At 33.2% G+C, this 26,903-nt stretch overlaps 2 protein-coding genes across 23 annotated transcripts; one reads left to right on the top strand and one right to left on the bottom strand.

The window, feature by feature from the left end:
* Positions 1-10,921: 10,921 nt before the first annotated feature.
* Positions 10,922-13,705, bottom strand: LOC107921602 (uncharacterized). 21 transcript variants are annotated; one of them, XR_005908900.1, is made up of 6 exons: positions 13,492-13,667; positions 13,010-13,050; positions 12,854-12,912; positions 12,338-12,420; positions 11,576-11,699; positions 10,922-11,212 (listed from the first exon to the last, which is right to left on the bottom strand). XR_005908900.1 is itself a non-coding variant. In XM_041086268.1 (6 exons), exons 1-4 carry the CDS (start codon positions 13,688-13,690, stop codon positions 12,397-12,399), a joined length of 333 nt encoding a protein of 110 aa, XP_040942202.1. In that variant the 5' UTR covers positions 13,691-13,705; the 3' UTR covers positions 10,922-11,212; positions 11,576-11,699; positions 12,338-12,396. The 21 variants fall into 21 exon arrangements, 10 of the variants coding, with proteins under 10 accessions (XP_040942202.1, XP_040942203.1, XP_016706921.1 ...); XR_005908893.1 differs by having other exon boundaries at positions 12,331-12,420; XR_005908894.1 differs by having other exon boundaries at positions 12,849-12,912.
* Positions 13,706-14,425: 720 nt separating this feature from the next.
* LOC107945915 (uncharacterized) lies at positions 14,426-26,215 on the top strand. Of its 2 annotated transcripts, XM_041086276.1 has the most exons (10): positions 14,426-14,549; positions 20,280-20,825; positions 21,198-22,415; positions 22,530-22,854; positions 23,084-23,339; positions 23,435-23,651; positions 23,877-24,229; positions 24,342-24,881; positions 25,418-25,472; positions 25,637-25,825. In XM_041086276.1, exons 1-10 carry the CDS (start codon positions 14,478-14,480, stop codon positions 25,685-25,687), a joined length of 3,633 nt encoding a protein of 1,210 aa, XP_040942210.1. In that variant the 5' UTR covers positions 14,426-14,477; the 3' UTR covers positions 25,688-25,825. The 2 variants fall into 2 exon arrangements, with proteins under 2 accessions (XP_040942210.1, XP_040942209.1); XM_041086275.1 differs by lacking the exon at positions 25,418-25,472 and having other exon boundaries at positions 25,637-26,215.
* Positions 26,216-26,903: the final 688 nt, after the last annotated feature.

Here is a 26,903-nt window from a genome sequence, read left to right on the forward strand (position 1 = left end):
GATTACAAGGAGTAAGAATGTGCGTACTTATAGGTTTAGAAAACCTTATTCTAATAAACATCTAATAGAAGAAATGCAATAAGGTTGAAACACCTTATTCAAATCAATATTAAATAGAGGAAGTAAACTTTTATACGGATTCTTCTTCTGCAGCCTGTGTCGTACCTTTAAAGATGACTTTTTACATAAAACCCTCAACCTTTTTTTTATTATTATGTGAAATTATTAACTCGTCTTTCAAAATTTTTATGGATGACCATGCATATTCAAAAAAAGTAAGACGTGATATTTTACTTGAACTTTCATGTGCCTAACAATTTTTTTTTGTTTAGTGTTGATGGTTTGTCTTTGAAGGAGAAGTGCTTGATCCATGTTGATCTGAGGATCACAATCATATCTTTGATCCTGAAGATAACTTTTGTTCACAATTTCTAAAGGGGTGCTTAGGTGAGTATTTGTTAAATTCATTACTATTAAGCCTAATCATGTTTCTTTTTATGCAGCTAAAGATTTAAGGACAAATCTTCTTAAGGAAGGGGGAATAATGCAAGTCTCAAGGCCCATGGATATGATGGGCTCTTTTTACCTCATGGCCTAATAACAAGTTCAAAAGCAAAACAAATCAAGGATAGATTGAACAGAACTTTCAAAAACTTTGTTACAAAGCCTTAGAATCACATACGATGAGAAAATAAAATTAAGATTCACTTTCTTGTTTTCAAGAAACCGAATCTTTGTTCAATTTTTCCATTTCAACTTATTTTAAGAATTAAGAAAATCAATATTTTAAATCATGAAATTCTTGGCCCAAGAAATGGAATCTTGAAGCTGGTGGATTACATCTACGAGCTTAAATGAGCCAATTTCAAGAGCGAACTACAGTTTTAGGCTATGAGTCATAAGTAAGAATGGTCAAAGTAGAGTCATGCCTCGGTTAGGAAAGTCAGCTTACTTTTCTCTTTTCAATACTATCTATATACGTAATTAATTCCTACTTATATTACTATTAAAGTATCCTAATGACGTTAGGACACATAAAGCCAATAAATTAAGCCTTTACCATTAAAGGAATTTCATATTTTGTTCTCCTAAATTTACTATCAATTGTTCTATCATCTAAAAGCTCAACACTTACAACTTAAGAACCATCTTCAAACAAGGTTAAGGGAATAGCAAAGCTTGTCTAAGCTTTCAAGCAAATTGGTGAGTGTTTAGGGATCGCCACTTGTATGTGTGAACCATAATGTTAATCAGGAACTTTGGGTTTTGACCTAAGTTATGAGAGTAAGTCTTTCCTATTACTTTTTTTTATGGAACTATTTAAATATGTATTTTCATGAATAGTTACATCTGAGCTCTATATGGTGAGCTCTATATGATTATGTGTTTTGCGAACTCTATGCTAAGTAAATGTTTTAAAATGACCTTCTTAACTTTTTGGATATAATGGCATGTCATAAGATTGTAAGTACTCACCTATAAGTTTTATGTTTTGGGCGTTGAAGCCCTGGAGCAGACTAGAGAGATAAGGGAACGTCGAGCTGAGCTCCATTCATTGGGACATGTTGGTGTGCTGGAGAGTGTTTAGCTTTATGCTACACTTATGAGACATGTTAAGGACTCATAGAGTCATATTGAAGCATTATAAGGAGACTCGATTATCCAACAGGAATGAACAAGTGAGTAAAATTAAATGGATTTATTTAAAAAACTTGAATGATGCATGGTTATATTTCATAGTTAATAAATAAAATTCATACTCTTAACATAATTTACACAATATTGCATGCCTTATACGAACGTGTGCGTATCATTTGGTATCATTTTCTTAGGTGTTTTCGGTGTTATCTGTGTTTTTTTAAAACTGATTTCCAGCAAAACAGCCTCAAAGCAATTTTTTACCCAGAATTTTTTTAGAAAAAAAATTTTTTAATAGGTAAACATTTTCCAAAGATCTAAAATTTTACATTCTGATTCTTGACACTCTCTTAGAATATTAAAAAATATTTCTCACAAAAAAAAGTGATCAAAAAAGGGAAAAAAGAGAGCATAAAATACGAAAAAGAAATAATAATTTTAAAAAATATTTCGTGGGCTTAATTTCATGCCAAAACTTTTTAATTAAATCTAATTATTTTAGGAGGCTCCAGTTTAAATTCCGTAATATTTGGAAATTAGGAACACCTTAAACGAAGTTTGTCAAGTTGCTCTGCAATTTTCTAATTTTTAGGTTTCAGCGATTTTCATTGACTCTTAGCCTTAGTTTTTCATTTGCTTTTGCTTTTTATAGTTCATTTACGCATTAGAACACTTTATTGTTAAACTAAAATTAAAAAAAATTGATAAAACAATGATTTTTAGAGTTTAAATTTAACTAAAATTTAAAGGTTGAGAGTTAAGCTGGTAAAAAAATTAAAGTACAAAAAAATAATTTATTTTAAAAAGGACTAACTTCAAAATGATGATACATCCTCCAAAATAAAACTAAATGGATTTATTTAAAAAAAACTTGAATGATACATTATTGTAATTCATTGTTAATATATAAAATTTATACTCGTAACATAATTTACACAATATTGCACGACTTATATGAACGTGTGCGTATCATTTGGTATTCGTTTCTTAGGTGCTTTGGGTATTCTGTGTGTTTTTTTTTAAACTGATTTCCAATAAATCAGTCTCAAAGTAGTTTTTTACCCATAAGTTTTTCAGAAAAAATATTTTTTAGCCAAGAAGTCTGGAGAACAGGAAATTTCCCAAGAGTGTTATGAATAGGTACTCGTCAGTAAGATTGGTGAACAGGGGTTCACTAGAGGAAATGACAAGCATGTAAATGCCAGTAGATTGGCGAGCAGGTGTACGACTAGCAAGTTCGGCGAGCTAAAGTACACAGTGAGCTTAACGAGTAAGAGTTCGCCAAAAGACTTGGTGAACTAAAGTATGCCAAATAATTTAGTGAACTTAGATCTCCAGTAGGCTTGGCGAAGCAGGGATCGCCAATGGGCCAACGAACTATAGTTTTGGGCTATGAGTCATAAGTAAGAATGGTCAAAGTAGAGTCATGCCTTGCTTAGAAAAGTTAGCTTACTTTTCTCTTTGCTACACTATCCATATACGTAATTAATTCCTATTTCTATTACGATTAGAGTATCCTAAGGACGTTACTTAAAGCCTATAAATTAAGTCATTGTCGTTAAAGGACTTTCATATTATATTCTCCTAAATTTACTACCGATTGTTCTATCGTCAAAGTCCTAAGAACCCAGCACTTAGAAATCAAAAACCATCTTCAAACAAGGTTAAGGGAATAGCAAAGCTTGTCTAAGCTTTCAAGCAAATTAGTGAGTGTTTAGGGATCATCACTTGTATGTGTGAACCACAATTTTAATTAGGAGCTTTGGGTTTTGACCTATGTTCTGAGAGTAAGTCTTTTCTATTACTTTCTTTTATGAAAGTATTTAAATATGTGTTTTCATTAATAGTTACATACGAGCTCTATATGATTATGTGTTTTGCGAACTCTATGCTAAGTAAATATTTTAAAATAACCTTCTGAACATGTTGGATATAATGGCATGCCATAGGATTGTGAGTACTACTAACCTATATGTTTTACGTTTTAAGCGTTGAGGCCTTGGAATAGGCTGGAGAGATAAGGGAATGTCGAGCTGAGCTCCATTCATTAGGACATGTTGGTGTGTTGGAGAGTGTTTAGCCTTGTACTACACTTATGAGACATGTTAAGGACTCATAGATTCATTTTGAGATGTTATAAGGAGATCCGATTATCCAACAAGAATAAACAAGTGAATAAGAATGTGATTTCCAAGATACTATGCTTTTACTAAGCTATATGTCTGTAAGTAATTGCGAACTAGGCTTCGCACAAGAATGGCGAATCCTGGTTCGCAGCTCAGTAAAATTGGCTAAGTTTCTACTTAACTTATGTTTTATGTTTACTATGTGGTTATTATTTCTTCTTGTATGTTCATTGGGTTCGTAAGAACTCACACACTCTTTCCTAAACACCGCAAGTAAGTAGATCACAAGGTGAGCAGCTGTGAGACGAATGATCCAAGTGAAGCATACATGTTGGAAGGGTAGAGCAAGCGACCCTTGGACAATAAAGGCAATATGGGATCATCTGTTTGGGTTTAGAAATATATATCTAATGACCTCGCCAAGTGATTAAAATATAGAAAATTACTTTATGTTTCTCTGTGTTTTGTTTAAAGTTAAAATAATCGTTAATGTTTAACGAAAACATCTGATATTTAAATATTTTATTATATACGAAGTTTTCTTTGATGTTCTCTTAATTCTCTTGCCACTATAACTTTCTCTCACGCATTTGTTTGCGAACCCTTGTTACCTTAAATAGCAGCATGTACGAACCATTTTGACTATCTTATTGAAGTTCGCCAAATTATTATTACAGTTGTTGGTCTCAAAGTGCGAACCCCAAATGTGACAGACTACATCTAGCGAACCCTTAAGCATATTACGACAATATTTCTTAGAAAATGGCTCTACGATCCAAGTTTCTAGGATCTAAGTACTTAGGGGGAGTTCATGAACCTTATTTTGTTTTAAGTCCTTATTGTTTTGCAAACCCTATTCACAAAGCTAACCTTGTTTGGAAAATTTTAAGAATCTTCCAGTATGTAGCACTTAGCAAAGTCATTAAGCAGACCCCTAATAGCCAATAGGCAAACCCCTATGTGAAACTTTACTTGTTAAAGTATGTAAACCCATATTTGTTCTGAGCTGTGACTAAATGAAACTTAGTTAAGTGCTTTTATTTAAGCGTTTTTACCTTCATGAAATTTCGCTGCATATGAGTAACTTACGTATATATATCCTATTTTCATAGTGGTGTGATGGAGGTTAGGTTAGGATTTAACGAAGAGTCATTGATGTGGCTAATGTGGCGTTCCATAGCTCAGGTTCGACAATCAGACTGTGTATGGGGTGTTACATATACTACCCTCAATGGTTTTGCACGCAAAGCAAAATTGAAGCAAATATCAGTTCACTAGTTGTCTAACATTTAATATTAAGAAGTATTGCATTGACTGATCGTAATACGAAAATGCATCTTATATTAGTAGATCATCTAAATACATTATTAGTCTAATCAGAATTGAGCAGATCAATTGAAAGGCTAATATGTCGTCTATCAAGTCCAATTGGGGAAATATCTCGTCTTGAGTATTGGAGCGAATGACTCCTAAAAGATAAAGACATAGATGTGACTAATTACACTAATAGTACATCGAACAGGACCCAAGTAGAATAGATCCTAGATTTGTTTATGAATTTATTCCCTTGTGACATTCATAGTGTGACATACCTTAATCCTTAGTGGATGATGAATTATGTATGTGTGACTCGTATTCTTTGATGTACATGAAAGCCTAAGTTCAAATAGATAAGAAACTAAAAGCTAGAACATTGGGTATATAACTTCTGTCTGCCACCCCAACCTGACTGTTCGATGTTCTGCTTGCCGCGGTGTAAATCAAGGGTCGAGACAGATGAGTGTTTTCCCATTGATGATTCATGGATATCATAATGAGAAGTTTCTAACAAAGTGGTGGACCCACCACACAACTGTGTTGTTGGACTATCGTCATGTTCTTCCGTTCTGACATCCAAACATGAACATATGTCGACGTCTGAGGGCCTTGGTCTGGCATTGAAAACTCGACATATAACTCAAGAAACAATGATCCACTATCCAGATGCGTTTGCACAATCGCCTACAACCCCATCGCACTCTGATATCGAAAGCATCATATCTGACGGGGTCGTCCGAAGCACAAAATCGATATTTAAGGGACAATACTCTCAGTTTGTTGGATCCAATGATTTTTGCCTAATTCTTGTTTGTAGTTCTAGCAATTGTATGTTTTGGTTAAAAGTCAGTCGCACTGTATTCTTAGATTAAAACCCCATTTTCGTCGTCACACACTTCACCGTCGTAACAAATAATAGCATTAATCCATCCATTCATTTTCAACCAAATAATCAGTCGGGAGACTTTCGAAACAAAAGCATCATGCAAAAAATTAATGCTGCAACTAAAAATGAACAACAAAAATCAATGCATACTTTTACCCAAATTGTGTCATTGCTCCAACTTATTCGTACCCCATGAACTTCTCTTCTTCTAATCTCCTTAAGAACTTTTTTTCCTCGTAAATGGCTTATGCACTCGAGCCTGAAATATATTTCATTTATAGTCAAAGATGAACTCCAAGTTCATTCTAAAAATTTTCCTCGGCTAGTGAGGGGTTAAAATTTGTAGAAAGAAAACGCTCCAAGTAGGATGCACTGTCAGCAAAAGTATTGAAAGCGCGTCCAGCTGGAAGCGGTTTTAGCTGACATGGTACTGAAAATGCTTCCAACTGGACGCGCTTTCAATACTTTTGCTGGTAGTAAATGCTGCTTGGAGTATTTTCTCTCTACAAATTTTAACCCTACTTGGACATAAAACATATCATATATCCTGGGATATATTTTTAAAACCCATATCATAAGTATTAAAAATGTGCAAAAATTTTAAAACTAATATTTCATTCCAAACGAGTACTCCGAGTTTCAATGAAAATACGATGTTTTAAATTTCAAATGCAAAAAAAAACTTATTTAATATTTCAAAACCCTAAATAATCTTATCTCAAAAACTCTAACCCTAAATCCTAAAACAAATAACCTTAACCCTAAAAAAAACCCTAACACTGAAAGACACATGAGAAAAATGCTTCCAACTGGAAGCTTTTTCGGTTCACCTGTCAGAAAATGCGTCCACCTAGAAGTATTTTTCTGACAATACATTAAAAACGTGTCTACGTGGAAGTGCTTTCAGCTCACAACTCTAAAAACACGTCCATCTAAGAGCGTTTTTCTAAATTACACCTAAAAACGTGTCTACCTGGAAGCGCTTTAAAAAAGTCGGCCTATTTTCATAATTATTTCAAAAAATAGCCTATTATGGTAACTTTCAAAAAAAAAACATTCATTTTTTTGATAATTAAGTCCATTGGTTTTGAACATTTTTCTTAGATTATGATTTGGAATTTTTTAGCCGTTTAACTATCAGAGTACAGAAGCTTTACCAATTTTTGCAATTGTTAGAGTAAAATCAACCCAGAAGAAAAAGTGTTATTCATTGTTGATTGTTCCACTTCCACTGTCAAAAAGGAGAATGGGGGACGGAGATAGGAATGGTTTTTGGCATTCATGCATTTCAATTGCCCTTGTAATTATGTCAATTAAAACAAAGACAAAGAAGAAAAACACATTGAATCAATAATGATTCTAAAAAAGAACTAAAGAAGGAAAAAAAATGGCAATTTTGGTATCATCTTCTTCCCTCATTCTTGACTCATTTATCTTCCATATGCCGGAGAGGAAAACCAAATTGAAAAAAAAAAGAGTAGTTTTACCAATGAGATTTTTTTTTTGTTCCTTTCATATTTTAAGTTTTGCGGTTTTATTCAAAGATTTCTAGGTTTTCTAAGATTTTTGGGTTTTCTCATTCAGATTTGTTGCTAAGATTTCTAGCTTTCCTCTTTTCTCAGTGCTTTAGTTAAAAACAGAAGGAAGGAAACACTAATTTTTATTGTTTTTTTCCTATTCTAATAAGAATAATTAAGAAAAACCTGAATGAGAAAATGAAGAAGGAAATATAGAATTAAAAAACATAGGACGTGGGGAAAGATAGAATTAAAAATATATATATAATTTTTATTTTTATTAATAAAATCGTAAGTGTATTTTTAATTAAAAAATAATTATTTCTTATATATATTTTAGAGTTTATATATAATTTTTATAATTTATATTTAGATTTTATATAGTTTTTTTCTTATATATTTAATTACTTTTTATATAGTTTAGAGTTTATATATACTTTTTATAGTTTGTTTCCTATTTTTATATATATATTTTTAGATTGTATATATATATACATATTTTTTTGAAATTTTAGATATTTATTTCTATTTTTATAATTTTTTAAGGCTTATATATGTTTGGCAAAATAAAATATATACTTTTAAAAAAATGACAAGTGGTGTCTTCTTGTTGACTAAAAGACTTAAAAGTAGAGGTGCTCATGGGCCGGGCCGGGTTTGGGTCGGGCCGGGCCCATAAAAAATTTTGGCCCGGGCTCGGCCCGGCCCGAATTATGGGCTTGAAATTTTGCCCAGGCCCGACCGGAAAAAAAATCATAAGCCCGGGCCTGGCCCGGCCCATTTTTTAATAAATACCAAAAATTTATTTTAAAAATAAAAAAAAGTATTTTAAAAATATTTTAAAATTAAAAAATTATTTTAAAATATTTTAAAATTTAAAAAATAAATATATTTATTATATCGGGCCGGCCCGGCCCGTTTTCTAAATGGGCCTCATTTTTTTGCCCAAGCCCATATTTCGGGCCTATATTTTTACCCAAACCCTCCCATATTTCGGGCGGGCCGTCGGGCCGGGCCGCCCGGCCCATGAGCACCTCTACTTAAAAGTGACATTCTTTTATTGTCTATACGTTTTTTTAACGTCTAGGGCTAAAAAGTATAACTTATACATATTTAAGTACTAAGTTGGGATAAAAAAGTTGAAGTATCAAAATGAAAAGATGGTATACTTCAAGTGTAGAGTTGCTCATGGGTTGGGTTGAGTCGGGTCCTAACAAAATTCTAGGCCTGATCGATGTGCTTAGAACCCACCTAACACGAAAAAATAGGCTTAAATTTTTACTCAAACCCGACTTGGATAAATATGCTAAAACTTGGGTGTGACCCGCCCGTATTAAAATTTTTATACAAAAAATTAAAAAATATATAATACATCAAAAAAATTAAAATAAATGCTTCCCAACAAATTGAAAAATAAATTTAAAAAATCTTTATATTTAAATAACACTAGATTAGGTGCAATTTAATAAGCAAATGCCTCTAAAATAATAGCAAAATTCACAATAAAACAAAAGTTATACAATACTCAAACAATAACAACAAAATAATAGTAACATAATAGTGAGATGACAACAAAACAATAGAAAAATAGCAGCAAAATAATGAAAAACAACAACCAAACAACAAGTTTTTTTTTTGCTAAGTCGGCCCGGCCCGAGCCCAAAAAACTTACTCGAGGCTCGACCCATTTTTTAAACGGGTTTTATTTTTTGCTCAAACCTATTTTTTGGGCCTATATTTTTGTCCAAATCTAGCCCACTTTTCGGGCAGGCCTTCGGGTTAGGCCACTCGGACAAGTCTATTCAAGAGTCAAATCATGAATTAAACCTTTTAATTTTTTTATAAATTTTTAATAATTTATTTGATTGAATCAAAAGAATTAATCAAATCGAGAACTATTAGTTTGACTGGTTAATCCATTAGCCTAATCTTTTAAGAAAAAATATAAAAATAAAAACAATCTATATAAAAGAGAAAATAATACTTTTTGTCTTTTTATTGTTGCATGTCAATTTTTTTAATTGGTTATCTTTTTTAAGGAATAAACTTAAACAATTTAACTAATTATTGAATTAAGAGAGGTCCATCTTGGGAAAAGAAACTAGTTTAGGTACTAATTCTAACAAAAAAATATATTTAGGTACTAAAATGAGAAAAATATATAGTTTAAGTACTAATTTTTTTAAAACAGAATTAGTGGTTTGATTAATGAGGTACCAACTTGGAAAAAAATTGTTTAAGTACTACTTGTGACAAAAAAAATTTAAGTACCAATTTGTGAATTAAGTTATTTAGAAAATTTGACATTTTTTTTTGTATTTTTGGTCTTTATTTTGTATTTTAGAAATAAAAATATTCTTTTTTATTTTTGGGAATTTGATATAATTTTTTATAACTTTCCTATTTTCTAACTTTTTTATATTTTTTTTGCTATTTTCTAATTATTTTTTCATTTTCCTTATTTTTTAAATTTATTAAAAAAAATTAAGGGTACGTTTGGTTCACTGTAATGGAATAGGGCTGTAATTGAATAGAGCTATAATGGAATAGAGCTTTAATGGAATAGAACTGTAATCAGTAAGTCAGCTGTTTGGTTGAATGGAATGGAATAGAACTGTAATAGTATTCTTGTGTTTGGTTGAATGGAATGATATTGTAATAGCATAAGGAAAAAAACTAAAATGACTAGAATACCCTTAGTAGAATTTTTTTAGATAGATGATTATTGTTATTGTTATTAATTTATAATAGGATTATTATTAAATATAATTTAATAATAAATAATAAATAATTTAATCATACTTTAATATAATTATTATTAAATATAATTTAATAAAGATAATAATATATAATTTAATAACATTCTTAATATAATTATTATTAAAATATGAATGAATAAAAATCATAATATATAATATTAAAAAATAGTATATAATTATTTTATTATTTTTTAAATTACAATGCATATTTAATATGTTAAAATATCATTAGCGAAACAAATAATTTAATTATGTTCTATAAATTAATCTTCCTATAAATTAATCTCAATTTTATGGTATCATCTAAAGTTTCATTTGGACTATAATAACTGGTGTCATTATATTCCTATAAATTAATCCCAAATTTATGGTTTCAACTAAAATTTCATTTGTTATTTACATAATTTTTATATAATTTTTTCATTTGTGTTATTATCTAAAATTGATAAATTGTATTAAACATGAATTTTTATTAAAAAGAAAAAGTCACAAAGCACCGAAAAGAAAAAGTGTTATCTTTTTATTTTTCTACTTGTCCACCATTGGTATTAGTATTGCTGAAACATTTGTATAAATAGTCTGAAATTTGGTACCAACATAATAAAATTATATAAATTGTCTGAAATTTTTATTTTTCTACTTATCCATTGGTATTAGGATCACTGAAGCATCGAAAAGAAAAGGCACAAACATTTTATTTCTATTTATTCAACACTCGGAATCTTGTCAAGTTGCAATATCTCCTCTATTTCCAAAGAGACCAATTGGGGACAATCCAAAATCATAATAAAATGATGTCAAAACTTAACCCATATTGCGATAAAGATTCCAACTCTTTCTAACCAAATATGTCAAAATTTATTGAGTTTGCGAATCTCAACAATGCCTTCTCTGTTGAATCTCAACAATGCCTTCTTTGCTGAAATATCAAATTTATTGAGTTACTCGGCCTTGCATTTGCTAGTTTACCTGTTATTAGTAATTTAACACAAAGGCAAGGTTAGAACATCCAAGAAAAGAAAATCATTATTTAAGGTAATTAAAACGAATACTATTGCTAGCAGTGGCAGGTTAACATCCTTCATTACATCACTTTTAATATGACAGAACAAAATACAGCTACATTTGGCGAATATGATCGTTAATTTGTTAAATAGCCAGCCCCAGCCAATATGTATGCTATTCCCCCCTCCCCTCCCTACTCTTTTCTCAGATTAAAACCGGTTGTCATTGTTTCAGATTAAAAAGAATATGGTTTATCATCATGGACTTAACTGAGACAAAGAAACACAAATTAGGGAAAATAAAACAGTTAACAGGTGAAAGGCTTACTAGCTGATATGAACAAAGAAGCTAATTTATCAACTGCTTTTGGAGTTGAACCCAGTTGCTGTAATCTTGCACTAGTTGCTGAAGAAGCAAAGGAACAAGTCTATCCAGTAGAGCTTGTATCATTCTGTATTAATAACAAATCCATTTTATAATATATGCATGGAAAAATTAGAGAGTGAAAAGAAACAGCTAGAACAGAACAGAAAGATGAGATAATTAAACATGTTAACATACTAGAACAGAAGTACAATCACATTATCATGCTGACATTCAAAAAAATATGACTAGAATCAAGATTCTACAGAAGTAAAATATAAATCGAATCATATGAGCCAGAACTGTCTAGTCAAAGGGGCTCTCAAATTTAGGTAATGCACCAGGAGCCTGAAAACTTTGAAATTCATACAGACCATAGATCTCACTTGTTTAGGCATTAAAGGACATCTCTAAACTCTTTCTAAAGCTGATACAGAAAATCTGAATGATGCACCCACACTCAAAAATAGATAAACAGCATAATCCATTTGAACCTACTAAGGTACTATCGATTTGAACATTAACCTAAAATAATAAGTAGACCATGTTAAAGCACTAAAAGAGAGCATGCGAGAGTCAAATAGCAGAGTTTAAAACATTCATATGTTTTTCAGTATTCAAACATAAACAAATTCAGACACAATCACTTATACAGTCACTCAAATTTAAAATTTAGTCCAAAGTCTACAAAAAGAACACATAAAAAAAAGGGTACATACTAAAAACCTCCGAAAGCAGTGCAGGCAAGGCTTATGCATGCATATAGCTTGGTTTTTACTTCAACTTCACAACAAATTTTGACCAAATTCCTGAGAGAAGTAAAAAAAAAAAACAAAGGTATAAATAAATCAACATTTTGTTCAATAAAGACAAAATCATTTTTATAACACAAACTAATAAAGCAGCTGCCAGAGGGGTTGTGAAAAACTCACTAACATGTTGCTTTATTTAAAAACACTAACAACTAACAACTTGCTAGCATAAAAAACAATCGACAACTTTGATTTTCTACCATCAGAATATATAACATCCATGGCATGAAACTTCCTGGCTGCAATTCCGGGAATTAGAATCTTATTTACCAGTGCAATTTGCCCAGAAAAAAAAACTAACAATTAAAATGTTGACAGAAAGTAACATTAATTTCACTCAAAAATCAGTTGCAATTCAACTAATTTGAACAGATTTGCAAATGATATAGCCTATATCTATATAAAAAGAACAAATCAGTTAATACCTTACCACCGTGTTGTTTTAGCTCAGACATATCATCAAAATATCCTTTATTCAATTCATCAGCACTGCCCTAAATCAAATTAAAACAATTATTTATATTAAATTTCATGGAAAAAAGAGAACGTAACAAAATTTCAATAAACAAACAAAGGTTAAACTTACAGTCTTGCTCGTTCTTTCTCCATTTTTTCCTTGCTTGCAAGCTGCACACACAAGACAAAAAGTTAAAAAGAACTATAACTTAAAAAATCAAATATTTTAGAGTTAAAAAGGGGGAAATGGAGGAATTGCCGTGTAAATATCGAAGAATCGAATGGATGATTTTGAAGCAAAATGTTGAGGAGGTGAAGGGGAAATCTTTGGGTCATGTCTTAGAAGGTATTGACTAAATGAAATCGAAGCTTGTGCCCTGTTTATCACTCGGTTTACCCTCAACATTTTTGGTTTTCGATTTAGATTTCAATTCCCCCTCTAAGAACCCTCTTGCTCTTTCCAGCAATAGATGGAATTTTACTGATCAAGAAAAAGAAACGGAAGAGAGGAAAAGAAAACTCTATTGAAAGAAAAAAAAGAAAGCAGAAAAAAGATGGCTGAAAATTTGGAAGAGAGGAATATGGAAGGAACAGAGGGAGAAAATGTTTTACCTGACCCTGCGATGAAGGATTGTCCGTCTGCTTTTTTCAAGTGAGAAAGTGGGAGAAGGGGAGAGGGCAAAGTGGGGAGCGTCTTTGTATTGAGCGTTTCCTTAAACACCGAATCAGTAATCGGTGCTGATGAAATGGAATAGAAATAAGACAATTTCTTTGCATAGGCGCGTAATGGAATAAGCCCGTAATAGGGCATTCCATTGAACCAAACAAGTGTTTAGTGTGGGCCCACGGATTAGGATTGTAATGGCATAGCCATTACACTGAACCAAACATGCTGTAAATGATGTTACATGTTGAGACTGCATCTTTTACTAATGCTTAAAGTGTCGAAAATTTTAGCAAAGTGATAATTGAGAGTAAGTTTGAGGGTAAGTGATGCATTTATCCAAATTTTTTGTTCAATATGTAATATTTCATATCGTGTGTATTGCAATAAATACTAAACATTTTCCAAAGGAAACAAAATACGAGACGTGACAAAACCAAAAAAACAAAAAAAGAAAAAGAAAAATACGAGACGTGAGATCAGAGCGCTAAAGTAGAAGAAGGATGGTCGTCCTTTAAAAGAAAGAGAGAAAAAAAAAGGCAAAAGAGTTAGAAGACTTTTTTAAGACGATTAAGACTCATTTTTTCTCTGATTCTCCTTTTTAAGGTTTCTTCATTGTCATTTGGCGATATAAAAGCATGGCAATGGAAATGGCTTTCTATTTCTGTTGGTGATGTCGATTAAAGTGTGATAAAGCTTAGCTTGATCATGTATATTAGTGCTGGTACGGACGATTAACTTTCATATATGATACATTCATCTTTCTTCGGAGCTAAGAAACCGTACACTTTCTGTTTGTTTTTTTGTGGGTTTCTTTTGAAGGTTGAAAGTTGAAGTGAGCTTCTAACTGTGTATGTTTGCAACAGATATTCGGAGGAACGATAGGAGGTATAGGTTCAAGTGAGTAGAGTATTGAGTATTGATTAAAAAAGATATGGGTTTCATTGATATTGTGTTTCAATGGTCTCTTGAAGACATATTCAACGATAATCTTTATAAGGATCAGGTGGGTTTGCTTTGTTCTCCATCATAATCATCATCATCACCCTTGATTCTTTGGTTTTCTTTTTTTGTTAGACCTTATTTATGGGTTTTCTTTGCAGCTTTTGGAATATCCACTTTTATGGAAGTTGAAAATGATTGCTCTTATACTTAAAAATAGCTGTAGCAGTGAGCTGGAATAAACTTTCTTTGTCTGTGTGTGTGTGTTGCAGCCCTAGCCCATTTCTGCATTCTGTATTGTGTACGTCTTCCTTTTAGTCGGTCATTGGCAGCTATTTAAAAGTGGTATATAGTTACGTAGGTAGTGAATCGAGTATAAGTGATACGAGTCACAAAAGCCCAAATTCTTGAAGGCGAGGCCCAATAAGCAAATTCCCAGCCCAATCAAGAAATCCATCCATACTTAGTTGAAAATCAGGCCAAATTGTCAAAGTGGCCCAAGTTGTAAAGTTTTATTTTTATTTTATTTATTTATTTACTTAGTTTAAATTTTTATGTCAATATTCAGTCCAAGAGTCCCAGATAAAATGACCTTTGACCGAATTTCCATATTAAAATAATTAGGAGTTTTTTTATTTTAGTTTTCTAATTAGATTAGGACTAGTTATAAGGCCTATTTAAAGGCATGGCTATCCACCTTGTTAAACATTTATCATTATTATTAAAATTTCAGATTTGTTGAGAGCAGAATTTTCTTTGAGTTTTCTCCAAGATTTTTCTCTTGAGTTTTCTTTAGAAGTTGTTTTAACAATCTTTTTTATTGTGGGAGCCATCTTCAACCTTCTTCTTGCCATTGATATTCTTTGGAGGGGAGATTAGAGCCGTTTGAAGGGAGTTGTGAGATCTTTCGAGATTTCAAGGCTTCTTAGGACTTATCTTTTAATTTCTTACTGTCAATTCTTTCTTTATTTCTACTTGTGCTGAATCATTATCTAATCTATTTTCTGTTCTTATTGTGTTTTCAGCCTTTTTCTATCTTAAGGAATCAGCCCAAAAATCCCCAATTTCTAGGGTTTTTCCATACTCTTTTTGGGTGAAATTAGATTGTCGAAATTTGGGGAAAACTATCTTGGTGTTCAATTGGGCAGAATCACAATCTCCTTGAGGGTTTCAAGAACCCTAACACTTATTTCTATTCTCAATTTGATTCTTTGCTGATTTGGGGATTTTATTTCAGATCTGAAAATTCAAAAATCTAATCTTTTAATTTTCTGTTTCGTTTCAGATCTAATTGTTTAAGGTTTTCGTAGGAGTTTCTCGTGACTTGGCAACTCGATCTTGGTCCGCGCGCAACCCCGTATCATTTGGTATCAGATTTTGGGCGTTTTGGGTGTTCTTGGTTGATTTCTAAACTGATCTCTATTTTTTAAATTACAAACAGCAGTTTTACCCAGAAAAATTTTCGAAAAAAATTCATTTGAGTGGGTAAACGTTTTCTGATTGATCTGAAATTTTACATACATATTTTTGGCACTGTTATTGAATATACAAAAATATTTCCCGCAAAAAAATAAGTCGAAAAAGTCAAAAAATTGAAAAAAGACGAAATCCAATAAAAAATTAAAAAAATATTCAGCGGGTTGAATTTGGTGCCCAAATTTTCCAGATCAAAAATTAAATATATAAGGACACTCCAGATTTAATTTCGTGATTTTTGGAGATCGGGAACACCTCGAACGAAGTTGTCAAGTTACTCCGCAGTTTTTCGGGTTTTCTGTTTTCAGCAATTTTTATTGATTCTTAGCTGTAGGTTTTCATTTGTTTACCTTTATTCTTCCTTTACGTTATCTAACACCTTCTTGTTTCTTGTGTTAGTAGGATTTAAACGTGTGCACAACTTCTTCCTCGGTGCAACACGAATCAATTGGTGTCTCGTCAGTTTTTGGCATCCTAGTGCAAATTAGGATTCTTTGGTAGTTTGGTTCACACTCTCTAATTGGTTGATATAAACTCTGATAAAGAACTCACAAGATTGAATTCGACCTCATTGAGAATTTGAATTTTCTTTTTGAGTGATTAATGGTGAGGTTTGCTAACTTTTATTTTTGAGTGTTGAGTGTTTATTTTTTACAGGTTTTGAAGATGTCTAAAGGTGATAATAATGATGCACTTATGAAAGTCCAACAACAGTTAGATGGACATACTGCTGCAATCACACAAATAAATGCTACACTTCAAGCATTGAATACTACTTTGAATGAGGTACGAGTGAATCAAAAACATCAATATCGAGATCCAATTAAGGAAGATAGGGATAACCAACCCCAAAGGCGCGGCCCTCGACGTGTCACTAGAATGGATGATGATTTTCATGATCGTGGACAATCATCTTTGGCAAAACCAAGGAGCGAGCAGCAACGAGAACATCTCTTTCATACTCGCTGCCATGTACAAGGTAAGCTTTGTAGAGTTATTATTGATGGTGAAAGTTGCTCGAACATAGCTAGCACGACGATGGTGGAAAAGCTTTGCTTAACCACTACCAAGCATCCACAACCTTATCAACTACAAGGGCTTAGCAACGAAGGCCAATTTAGGGTCACTCAACAAGTGCGCATTGCCTTTTCTATCGGTAAGTATCAAGATGAAGTTGTGTGCGACGTAATGCCTATTCAAGCTTGCCATTTGTTGCTAGGAGAACCATGGCAACTGGATCGAAAAGTCACTCACGATGGTCGTACCAATAGGTATTCTTTCAAGCATCAAGGAAAGAAACTTACCTTAGTGCCGCTCACTCCGGAACAAGTCCATGAGGACCAAATCAAACTGAGAAATTCTGTTAAAACAAGTGAGGAAAAAGAAAAAGAGAATGAAAAAGAGCAAAAAGAGATTGAGAGTGAAAAGGAATGTGAAACAGAAAAGAAAATTGAAAAAGAAGTTGAAGAAAGAAGAGAAAATGAGTTAGAAAAAGAAACAAAAGAAAAAGACGAGGAAAGGCTAGTGAGGAATGTTTCCACTAACCAAGATATGAATTTTTCTTGTGTTGCTACTTTTCAGGTTCCCGAAAGATCGAAAGATAACTTTCAACTTCAATACCTCTCAAATGAAAGACGCTTTCATACGATCAACTTAAGCAAAGATGAAATCACACTACATGATCTCGAAGGTAAGCGAGGTAAGGAAATTTTAGAAACCGAGTCCAGTGCAGATTTGAAAATTATTGATAAAACTTTTGGTGACTTAGTTCTTAAAAGATCCCATCATTTTGATCCGATTAATTGTTACTCTTCGATTGTGGTTGATAAAGTCATTACGAAAAGAAGCGTGATTTGTTATTCTCTTGATTTACCTTGTGTAAAATCCTTGAATTTGTCCAAATCTGTTTTGGAGAATAAGGTAACGAAATTTGCCAAATTTGTTTTCAATTTATATTCTTGCCTTAAACAGTTTATGTGGTTGTACATGAAGTTTGAGTTCCATTTGACAAAGGTTAACTCAACAACGGAGATTCGACTACACTATGCCCCCGATGAACGAAGGTTTGTTTTAAATGAAAAAGGTAAAATCGACCCTTATTCTTTTGCTTATCGAGGTAAGATGCTTGAAACCTTTGAAACACTTTTGTACTCCTCGGATAGTGATAAAGATCGTGTTGATGAACACTTAGATCGAAACATGCTTGACTGTCCTATTTTATTTATTGATGATCTATCTGTTTTGATGGTTGATAAAAAGATTCTTGTTTTTGATAATGCATGTGTGAGTGAATCTATAGACCGTCGATTAATGCATGGTATGATTATGCAACTCTGTGAACCATGTAAATCTTTTCAAATACCTACTTGTGACGATTATGTTTACCATTTGATTTATTACTCGCAATTTATTCATGGTTTGTGGGAACAATGTGAGACGACTGAATGCCTTAAAACATGTCCATCTTTGTTTCAAATATTTGACGAGGCAGTGGTGAGTAAATTAGATTGTTTGCATGGTAATCTGAATCTGTCCATTCACATGCGTTATACCTGTTCTGTTATGCTTATGATTGGACTACAAGCTTGTTTCCGTTGCTATTTACTATCTCATGGCTATTCTTTTCAGTGGACTCAATTGCCATTAGTCCCGTTCGATAGAGGAAAGTCGAGTTCATTTGATTTTTCAGATTCGAGGACGAATCTTTTTGAGGAAGGGGGGAATGATACGAGTCACAAAAGCCCAAATTCTTGAAGGCGAGGCCCAATAAGCAAATTCCCAGCCCAATCAAGAAATCCATCCATACTTAGTTGAAAATCAGGCCAAATTGTCAAAGTGGCCCAAGTTGTAAAGTTTTATTTTTATTTTTATTTATTTATTTACTTAGTTTAAATTTTTATGTCAATATTCAGTCCAAGAGTCCCAGATAAAATGACCTTTGACCGAATTTCCATATTAAAATAATTAGGAGTTTTTTTTATTTTAGTTTTCTAATTAGATTAGGACTAGTTATAAGGCCTATTTAAAGGCATGGCTATCCACCTTGTTAAACACTTATCATTATTATTAAAATTTCAGATTTGTTGAGAGCAGAATTTTCTTTGAGTTTTCTCCAAGATTTTTCTCTTGAGTTTTCTTTAGAAGTTGTTTTAACAATCTTTTTTATTGTGGGAGCCATCTTCAACCTTCTTCTTGCCATTGATATTCTTTGGAGGGGAGATTAGAGCCGTTTGAAGGGAGTTGTGAGATCTTTCGAGATTTCAAGGCTTCTTAGGACTTATCTTTTAATTTCTTACTGTCAATTCTTTCTTTATTTCTACTTGTGCTGAATCATTATCTAATCTATTTTCTGTTCTTATTGTGTTTTCAGCCTTTTTCTATCTTAAGGAATCAGCCCAAAAATCCCCAATTTCTAGGGTTTTTCCATACTCTTTTTGGGTGAAATTAGATTGTCGAAATTTGGGGAAAACTATCTTGGTGTTCAATTGGGCAGAATCACAATCTCCTTGAGGGTTTCAAGAACCCTAACACTTATTTCTATTCTCAATTTGATTCTTTGCTGATTTGGGGATTTTATTTCAGATCTGAAAATTCAAAAATCTAATCTTTTAATTTTCTGTTTCGTTTCAGATCTAATTGTTTAAGGTTTTCGTAGGAGTTTCTCGTGACTTGGCAACTCGATCTTGGTCCGCGCGCAACCCCGTATCAATAAGACTTGTGAAATTTTTGCTAACAAGGGAATTAGGAACTAATGGCAGCTAAAACACAATAACTTGTTATTTTCTTGCTATTATAACTCTTTTGAAATTTTACTAATAGAACTTTTTGTTACTATAGTTGTTGTGCACGTTATAAAATACCTCAGAACATTAAAAGCCCTTGAGTTGATCAAGCTTGTTTAGTTCAACCAGAGAGCTGAATAAAGATTGAACATAATAAATTTGTTGAATGGTTGAGCTTGGCTTCTAAAGGTTGAAATTTCCTTAAGTTTAAGATGAAAATGAAAAATCAGTTAAAAAAGCTGAAGTAAGTAGCTCATATATGCCTCATGTGTGTTAGTGCATTCTTTAACCTTAATTATGTAGTTTGATCTAATCAGTACCTTTAGGCCTTCCATTTGTTATGAATTTAGTCCTTGAGTTATTTATTTTGGAAAGCCATGGAAAACGATATAAGAGATTTGTTATTGCACTAGTCTCCAAAATGGTTGTCTGAATCAAAGGATTAAACTATTGCAACTTTTTCTTCTCTCTCTATTGTTAGTTTGTTGACTGTTATGGATTGATTTGATCTGTTTCAATTTGATCTCAATTGCTAGGTGGAAATGATTCCAGTTTCATTTCAGTCGGTGGAACAATATTTTGGGTCATATCTTTTGCCTTTGTTGGACGAGACACGCGCAGCATTGCGCTCATCTATGGAAGTTATAGCTAGAGCACCATACGCCGAAGTGACATATCTTAATGAGTCAAAGTCACATGGAACATTGCTGCTTGATGTGAATGTTGATTACTGGAGAAACAGGTTCAGTGATCGTGAGAAGGAACCATACAAAACATTGCCTGGAGATGTTTTTGTGATAGCAAATGTGAAACCTGAAACTGCTTCTGATTTACAAAGGGTAGGAAGAACCTGGATTTTTGCCCTAGTCACAAATATTCAAGAGGATGATGATGAGGATAATAGCTCATCTACTTCCTTCAAAGTGAAAGCACTGGAAGACTTTGTTTCTAAAGATGAAGCGCAGAAATCACTATTTGTAGTTCACTTGACAAATCTAACCACAAACACACGAATATGGAGTGCATTGCACATGGAAAGAAACTTAAAGATTATCAAAGAGGTTTTGCACGCCGATTCCATGGTATGGTACCACAGTGCAAATATGTTTGAGATTTCCTTCTGTAAATGTGGCATTATACTGGATGATTTGCAATTGCTTTTCATCGTTGGTGGTTGCTTATGATGCAAGTGGCTATGTTTATTAAGCATCATGCAATATGCTTATTCTTTGTGTTGACAAGTTGAGACCTTGCGTTTGTCCTGCACAATTAACGTACCATGAGTTTTGCATTTCATATTTTCCTTTTGGTTTACATGTGTTTCAATATAACCTCATAAACAGTTTCCATAAACTTATTGTTATTACTTGAGGACCATGTCTGAGGAATTTATTGTTGCTTTAATGGTATATATTCGCAGGAATGAATTTTGTTAAATTTCATGTTGTATGTAGGTAGCAGAAAGCTGCAGTCTCTGTTCCTCAGATATTGGTGGAAACTGGAATGAGATTTTTCTGAAAAACTTGCTATCTAAACTGAATGAATCTCAAAAGAAGTCGCTTGTTGCTTGTCTCAACAAAATGTTGTGCAATCACAAGTCTCATGTGGAACTTATTTGGGGTCCACCAGGAACTGGGAAAACTAAAACTGTTAGTGTGCTGCTGTTTGCTCTGTTGAGGATGAAGTACAGAACACTCGCTTGCGCCCCGACAAATATTGCAATTACAGAAGTAGTTGCACGTGTCTTAAAGCTGGTAAAAGAAGCAAAGAAAGCATGCTCTGTAGCTGATGATCAGTTTTGTTCGTTGGGAGACATCCTCTTATTTGGCAGTAAAGAGAGACTTAAAGTTGATTCTGAGATTGAAGAAATATTTCTGGATTATCGTGTAAAAAGGCTTACAGAGTGCTTTGGGCCACTAGGTTGGTGGCACTGCTTTACTTCAATGATTACTTTTCTTGAAGATTGTGTTCCTCAGTACCATATTTTCTTAGAAAATGAATCAACCAAAAAGCAGGAACATGTTAGTGAAGATGAAAACCAGGAGAAAGGATGTTGCAGTGAAACTGATGATAAGAAGGGGATACACAAATCATTTCTTGAATATGCAAGAGAAAGATTTGCCACTACTGCATTACCACTGAGAAGATGTGTGTCAATTTTACATACTCATATACCCAAAATCTACTTTCAGGCACATAATTTCAAAGACCTTGAAACTCTTTCGGGCCTGCTCAATTCATTAGAAACATGCCTGTTTTTTGATGGTTTAGCTTCTGAAGAAGTGGAGGAGCTCCTTTTACGTTCAAAAGATGATAAATTGCTTCCCCAAAATCTTTGTGATCCATCTCGCTTGTTGTGCTCAATAAGAAGCCAGTGTCTTTCTGTTTTGAGAAGGCTCCGTGATTCTCTTGGTCAACTTAAACTGCCAAGTGCAAGGAACAAAGATTCCTTAGTACAGTTCTGCTTTCAAACAGCTTCTTTATTCTTTTCCACTGCATGCAGTTCTTATAAACTATATAAACTGGAAATGAAACCACTGAATGTGTTGGTAATAGATGAAGCAGCGCAGTTGAAAGAATGTGAATCAGTCATACCCATGCAACTGCCGGGTATTGTACATTCAATTCTTATTGGTGACGAATGGCAATTGCCTGCATCAGTTCAAAGCAATGTATGTAAATTATACTTGGTTTCTTGTCTTCTTTTATCTCCAAAATTCCTTTGCAAATTTCCCCTTCATTTATTTCCGAAAGCAACATTATCAATTTGTATCCTTTCATTATAGGTTTCTAATGAAGCTGGCTTTGGAAGAAGTTTATTCCAAAGGCTGACTACTTTGGGTCATTCAAAGCACCTACTGAATATTCAGTACAGAATGCATCCATCAATCAGTTTCTTTCCAAATGCGTGTTTCTATAATAAAAGGATCTTGGATGCAGCTGGTGTTAAGCATAAGAGTTACGAGAAACATTATCTTCCGTGGCCTATGTTTGGCCCCTATTCCTTTATAAATGTCTCTGGAAGAGAAGAAAAGGATGATGCTGGGCGTAGCCACAGAAATATGGTTGAGGTAGCCCTTGTGCAGAGATTGGTGCAAACTCTGTTCAAAGGTAATTATCTGGAGCTTAATTTGTAATGCTATAATATATATTTTAATATAATTTTGCTTATATCTGGATGATTAATTTTCTGCCCTTCGCTGCATTGCCTTAAAGGAGATGGTTCAATTTAAGGGCTAGATGAGGCCTTTCCAGTTCACTTTATATTAAAATCAGAAAGCAATATTCATGTATTATTAGATTGATTTATTTTTGTTATATTGGTTGCTTTTTCATACAGCATGGAATAGCTCAAGAGAGAGGCTCAGCGTTGGCATAATTTCTCCCTATGCTGCTCAAGTTGTCGCAATTCAGGAGAAACTTGGTAGGAAATATGAGAAAACTGATGGCTTTGCAGTGAAGGTGAAGTCAGTTGATGGGTTCCAGGGTGGTGAAGAAGATATTATAATAATATCAACTGTGAGATCCAATAGTTCAGGAGCACTTGGTTTTGTATCCAATGCTCAAAGAACTAATGTTGCTCTTACGAGGGCTAGGTATTTCCTTGGATTAACCTTTTTTTATATCTCTCCAGTTTCTGCACTGTTGTGATAAGTTGCTATATATTACATGTTTTTTTTTGCTTTCTCAGGCACTGCCTCTGGATTTTGGGGGATGGAAGAACACTGGCCAAACATGAATCTGTTTGGCAGGGTTTAGTTCATGATGCAAAGATGCGTCATTGTTTCTTTAATGCTGATGAAGAAAAGGGATTGGCTAAAGCTATATTTGATGCCAAGAAAGAGTTTGATCAGCTTGATGACTTGCTTAATCACGATAGTGTTCTATTCAAGAATGCCAGGTGGAAGGTTGTAACTTATAATGGTTAAAACTTGTTATCATGCTAGGTCTATCAAGTTATTTTTGTTGGCATGAAATCATGTTTGAATTTTGTAAGTTTGACATAAAATTTTTTTTATCGAAGCTAACAGTGACATGATTTGTCCTTATTTTAGTTGACGAGATTGCATTAGATACTATGACATTTTACACTTAGTGGTGAATTATTTTATTTTCATTTTCTATGACTTCAGGTTCTTTTCAGTGATAACTTCAGAAAGTCATTTGGGAAGATGAAATCTGCCCAGACTCAGAAATCAGTTTTAAACCTTCTGTTAAAACTTTCCTGCGGCTGGCGGCCTAAGAAGAGAAATGTGGATTTAATTTGTGAAAGCTCTTCTATGGTCTTGAAACAATTTAAGGTTGAAGGTCTTTATATTGTCTGCTCAATTGATGTAGTGAAGGAACAGAGGTACACTCAAGTATTGAAGGCTTGGGATCTTTTGCCATTAGAGGATATTGTGAGGCTGGTTAAGCGCCTTGATGGCATCTTCAAAATGTATACAGATGATTTTATCTGTCATTGCAATGAGAAATATCTGGAGGGGTAATGACCATAATGGTAGTTCAAACATGTAAATATGAAATTTTCCTTTCTTGAATATGATTATTATGAATATGCAGTAATTCTTAACTTTTCTTCTTTTTTATTTATTTAGGGATTTGGAAGTTCCGAAAAGTTGGACAACCTCATTTGATATTGTCAGGTTTAAAGCTTTAAGCCAAGATGAAATAAAAAATAGTTCATGTGGTAGTAGTGCTTCAGATAATAGATGTTACTTAGAGAACTCAAAAGTCAGTGAGAGCTTACTGCTGATGAAGTTCTACTCTTTATCATCGGGTGTTGTGAGCCACCTTCTCTTTGATCATGATGGAAGAGAACCAGAACTTCCATTCGAGGTGACAGACCATGAACGTGATATAATTTTATTCCCAAGAAGCACTTTTATATTAGGCAGGTCAGGCACCGGGAAGACTACTGTGCTGACTATGAAGTTGTTTAAGCAAGAGCAACTGCATCTGTTAGCAACTGAAGGTTTTGATGCAGTTAACACAAATAGGGTTAGTGATGTCTGTCTGGCAAACAGAAATATGGGTGGTGTTGGAGGCACTGAAGCAACTCTATTGCGCCAGCTTTTTGTCACAGTCAGTCCTAAACTTTGTTATGCGGTGAAAAATCATGTTCTTCAATTGAAAAGGTGTGTTGGATAATGAGATAAAGCGCTAGCTTAATGGTAGTATGAATACCTTTGAAATTATAGTTGGCACAGAAAAAAAATATAATATTTTGGATATATAACATGGCTTACCGCAGTGATAAAATGATAGGCTTAGACCTTATGAAGTTTGAACTCTAAGTCCTACCACCCTTTTATGTTTTAATGCAATGAAACCTTTTTCTTAAAATTTATTTTCTAATATTTTGGAAATGTCCTGTCATGTTTGTGGTTAAATCATAGCATTTGCATGTTTCACGAAGTGCTTCCTTTTAGGGTAGAACATCAAATTAACTTTTTTTTAAAGAATTCAGTAAATGTAATTGATGATCAGAGCATCATATATAGACCCTAGAGTGGAAAACAGAACTTCGATGTCTTGCTATGTAAAAGCTGATAACCTTGCATCTTCTCTTTGAATTTTGGAACAAAACAAATCATTGAAAAGATTTTTGTCTAAAATTGTTGGCAACTCTTCTCTATTGTATAATACTGAAAAGTGTTTTCTGACTTTTCAGCTTTCGAATCTATGAAGGTCTTTTGACTACGTTTAACGAATTCTGCTTTCCTATGGTAAAGTGTAGAGGTTTCTTTGTTACTGTTTATATGGTTTGTTATTTTGTTGACTTCCCTGTAAATTAATTTGATTAACTTTTCTTTTAATTAGCGCTCCGGTTAGGGTACTTTATTTAGATGCATGTATTTGTTTTCCTGGTTTAACAATCCTTGTTATTCAGGTTTGTCAGCGGTGGAAACTTTTCTCTAGAGGGTGCTTTTCAAGATGTTGATGATAATGATGGTGCAGCACAGTTCAAGGATATTCCAGATTCATTTGTGGATATTCTTCCCAAGGCATACCCACTTGTCATAACTTTGCAAAAGTTTCTGATTATGCTTGATGGAACAATTGGCAACTCATTCTTCGAGAAATTCTATGATGCCAGGGAGCTATCAAATATGGAAGTTGTAAATGCTCCAACTTTGGTACGAAATTGTATAAGAACAAAGGAGGTAACCTATGAGAAGTTTTGATACGAGATCAAAGGCCCGACAAATGTGTTCCAAACTAAATGGGATCATTCAGGAGTTTGTTAACAAGGTCTTAGATGCGTACACAAAAGAACGGGAAAATCAAGATTTCAAATATTGGGAATCTTGGTCCAAGAAACAAAATCTTGCAACCAAAGCGTATTGGATCTCCATTACGAGCATCAACGATTCAATTTCGGTAGGAAATGGATTACAAGCCCAAATTCTTGAAGGCAAGGCCCAATAAGCAAATTCCCAGCCCAATCAAGAAATCTACCTATACTTAGTTGAAAATCAGGCCAAATTGTCAAAGTGGCCCAAGTTATAAAGTTATTTATTTATTTATTTATTTATTTACTTAGTTTAAATTTTTATGTCAATATTCAGTCCAAGAGTCCCAGATAAAATGACCTTTGACCGAATTTCCATATTAAAATAATTAGGAGTTTTTTTATTTATTTTAGTTTTCTAATTAGATTAGGACTAGTTATAAGGCCTATTTAAAGGCATGGCTGTCCACCTTGTTAAACACTTATCATTATTATTAAAATTTCAGATTTGTTGAGAGTAGAATTTTCTTTGAGTTTTTTCCAAGATTTCTCTCTTGAGTTTTCTTTAGAAGTTGTTTTAACAATCTTTTGATTGTGGGAGCCATCTTCAACCTTCTTCTTGCCATTGATATTCTTTGGAGGGGAGATTAGAGCCGTTTGAAGGGAGTTGTGAGATCTTTCGAGATTTCAAGGCTTCTTAGGACTTATCTTTTAATTTCTTACTGTCAATTTTTTCTTTATTTCTACTTGTGCTGAATCATTATCTAATCTATTTTCTGTTCTTATTGTGTTTTCAGCCTTTTTCTATCTTAAGGAATCAGCCCAAATTTTCCCAATTTCTAGGGTTTTTCCATACTCTTTTTGGGTGAAATTAGATTGTCGAAATTTGGGGAAAATTATCTTGGTGTTCAATTAGGCAGAATCA

Source organism: Gossypium hirsutum, chromosome D01 (genome assembly GCF_007990345.1).
Source record: "Gossypium hirsutum isolate 1008001.06 chromosome D01, Gossypium_hirsutum_v2.1, whole genome shotgun sequence".
Taxonomy (NCBI): Eukaryota; Viridiplantae; Streptophyta; class Magnoliopsida; order Malvales; family Malvaceae; genus Gossypium; species Gossypium hirsutum.

What these genes read in the sequence shown, in the direction of transcription:
- LOC107921602 (XM_041086267.1), bottom strand. Translation starts at nt 13,690, where the DNA reads ATGCCCTATTACGGGCTTATTCCATTACGCGCCTATGCAAAGAAATTG. An exon ending in GAGAAAGAACGAGCAAGACT is followed by an intron (nt 12,918 to 13,009) that starts GTAAGTTTAACC and finishes AATTTGATTTAG; the next exon opens with GGCAGTGCTGATGAATTGAA. An exon ending in TGAGCTAAAACAACACGGTG is followed by an intron (nt 12,421 to 12,853) that starts GTAAGGTATTAA and finishes TACTTCTCTCAG; the next exon opens with GAATTTGGTCAAAATTTGTT.
- LOC107945915 (XM_041086275.1), top strand. Translation starts at nt 14,478, where the DNA reads ATGGGTTTCATTGATATTGTGTTTCAATGGTCTCTTGAAGACATATTC. An exon ending in TTTTGCACGCCGATTCCATG is followed by an intron (nt 20,826 to 21,197) that starts GTATGGTACCAC and finishes TGTTGTATGTAG; the next exon opens with GTAGCAGAAAGCTGCAGTCT. An exon ending in CTGCATCAGTTCAAAGCAAT is followed by an intron (nt 22,416 to 22,529) that starts GTATGTAAATTA and finishes CTTTCATTATAG; the next exon opens with GTTTCTAATGAAGCTGGCTT.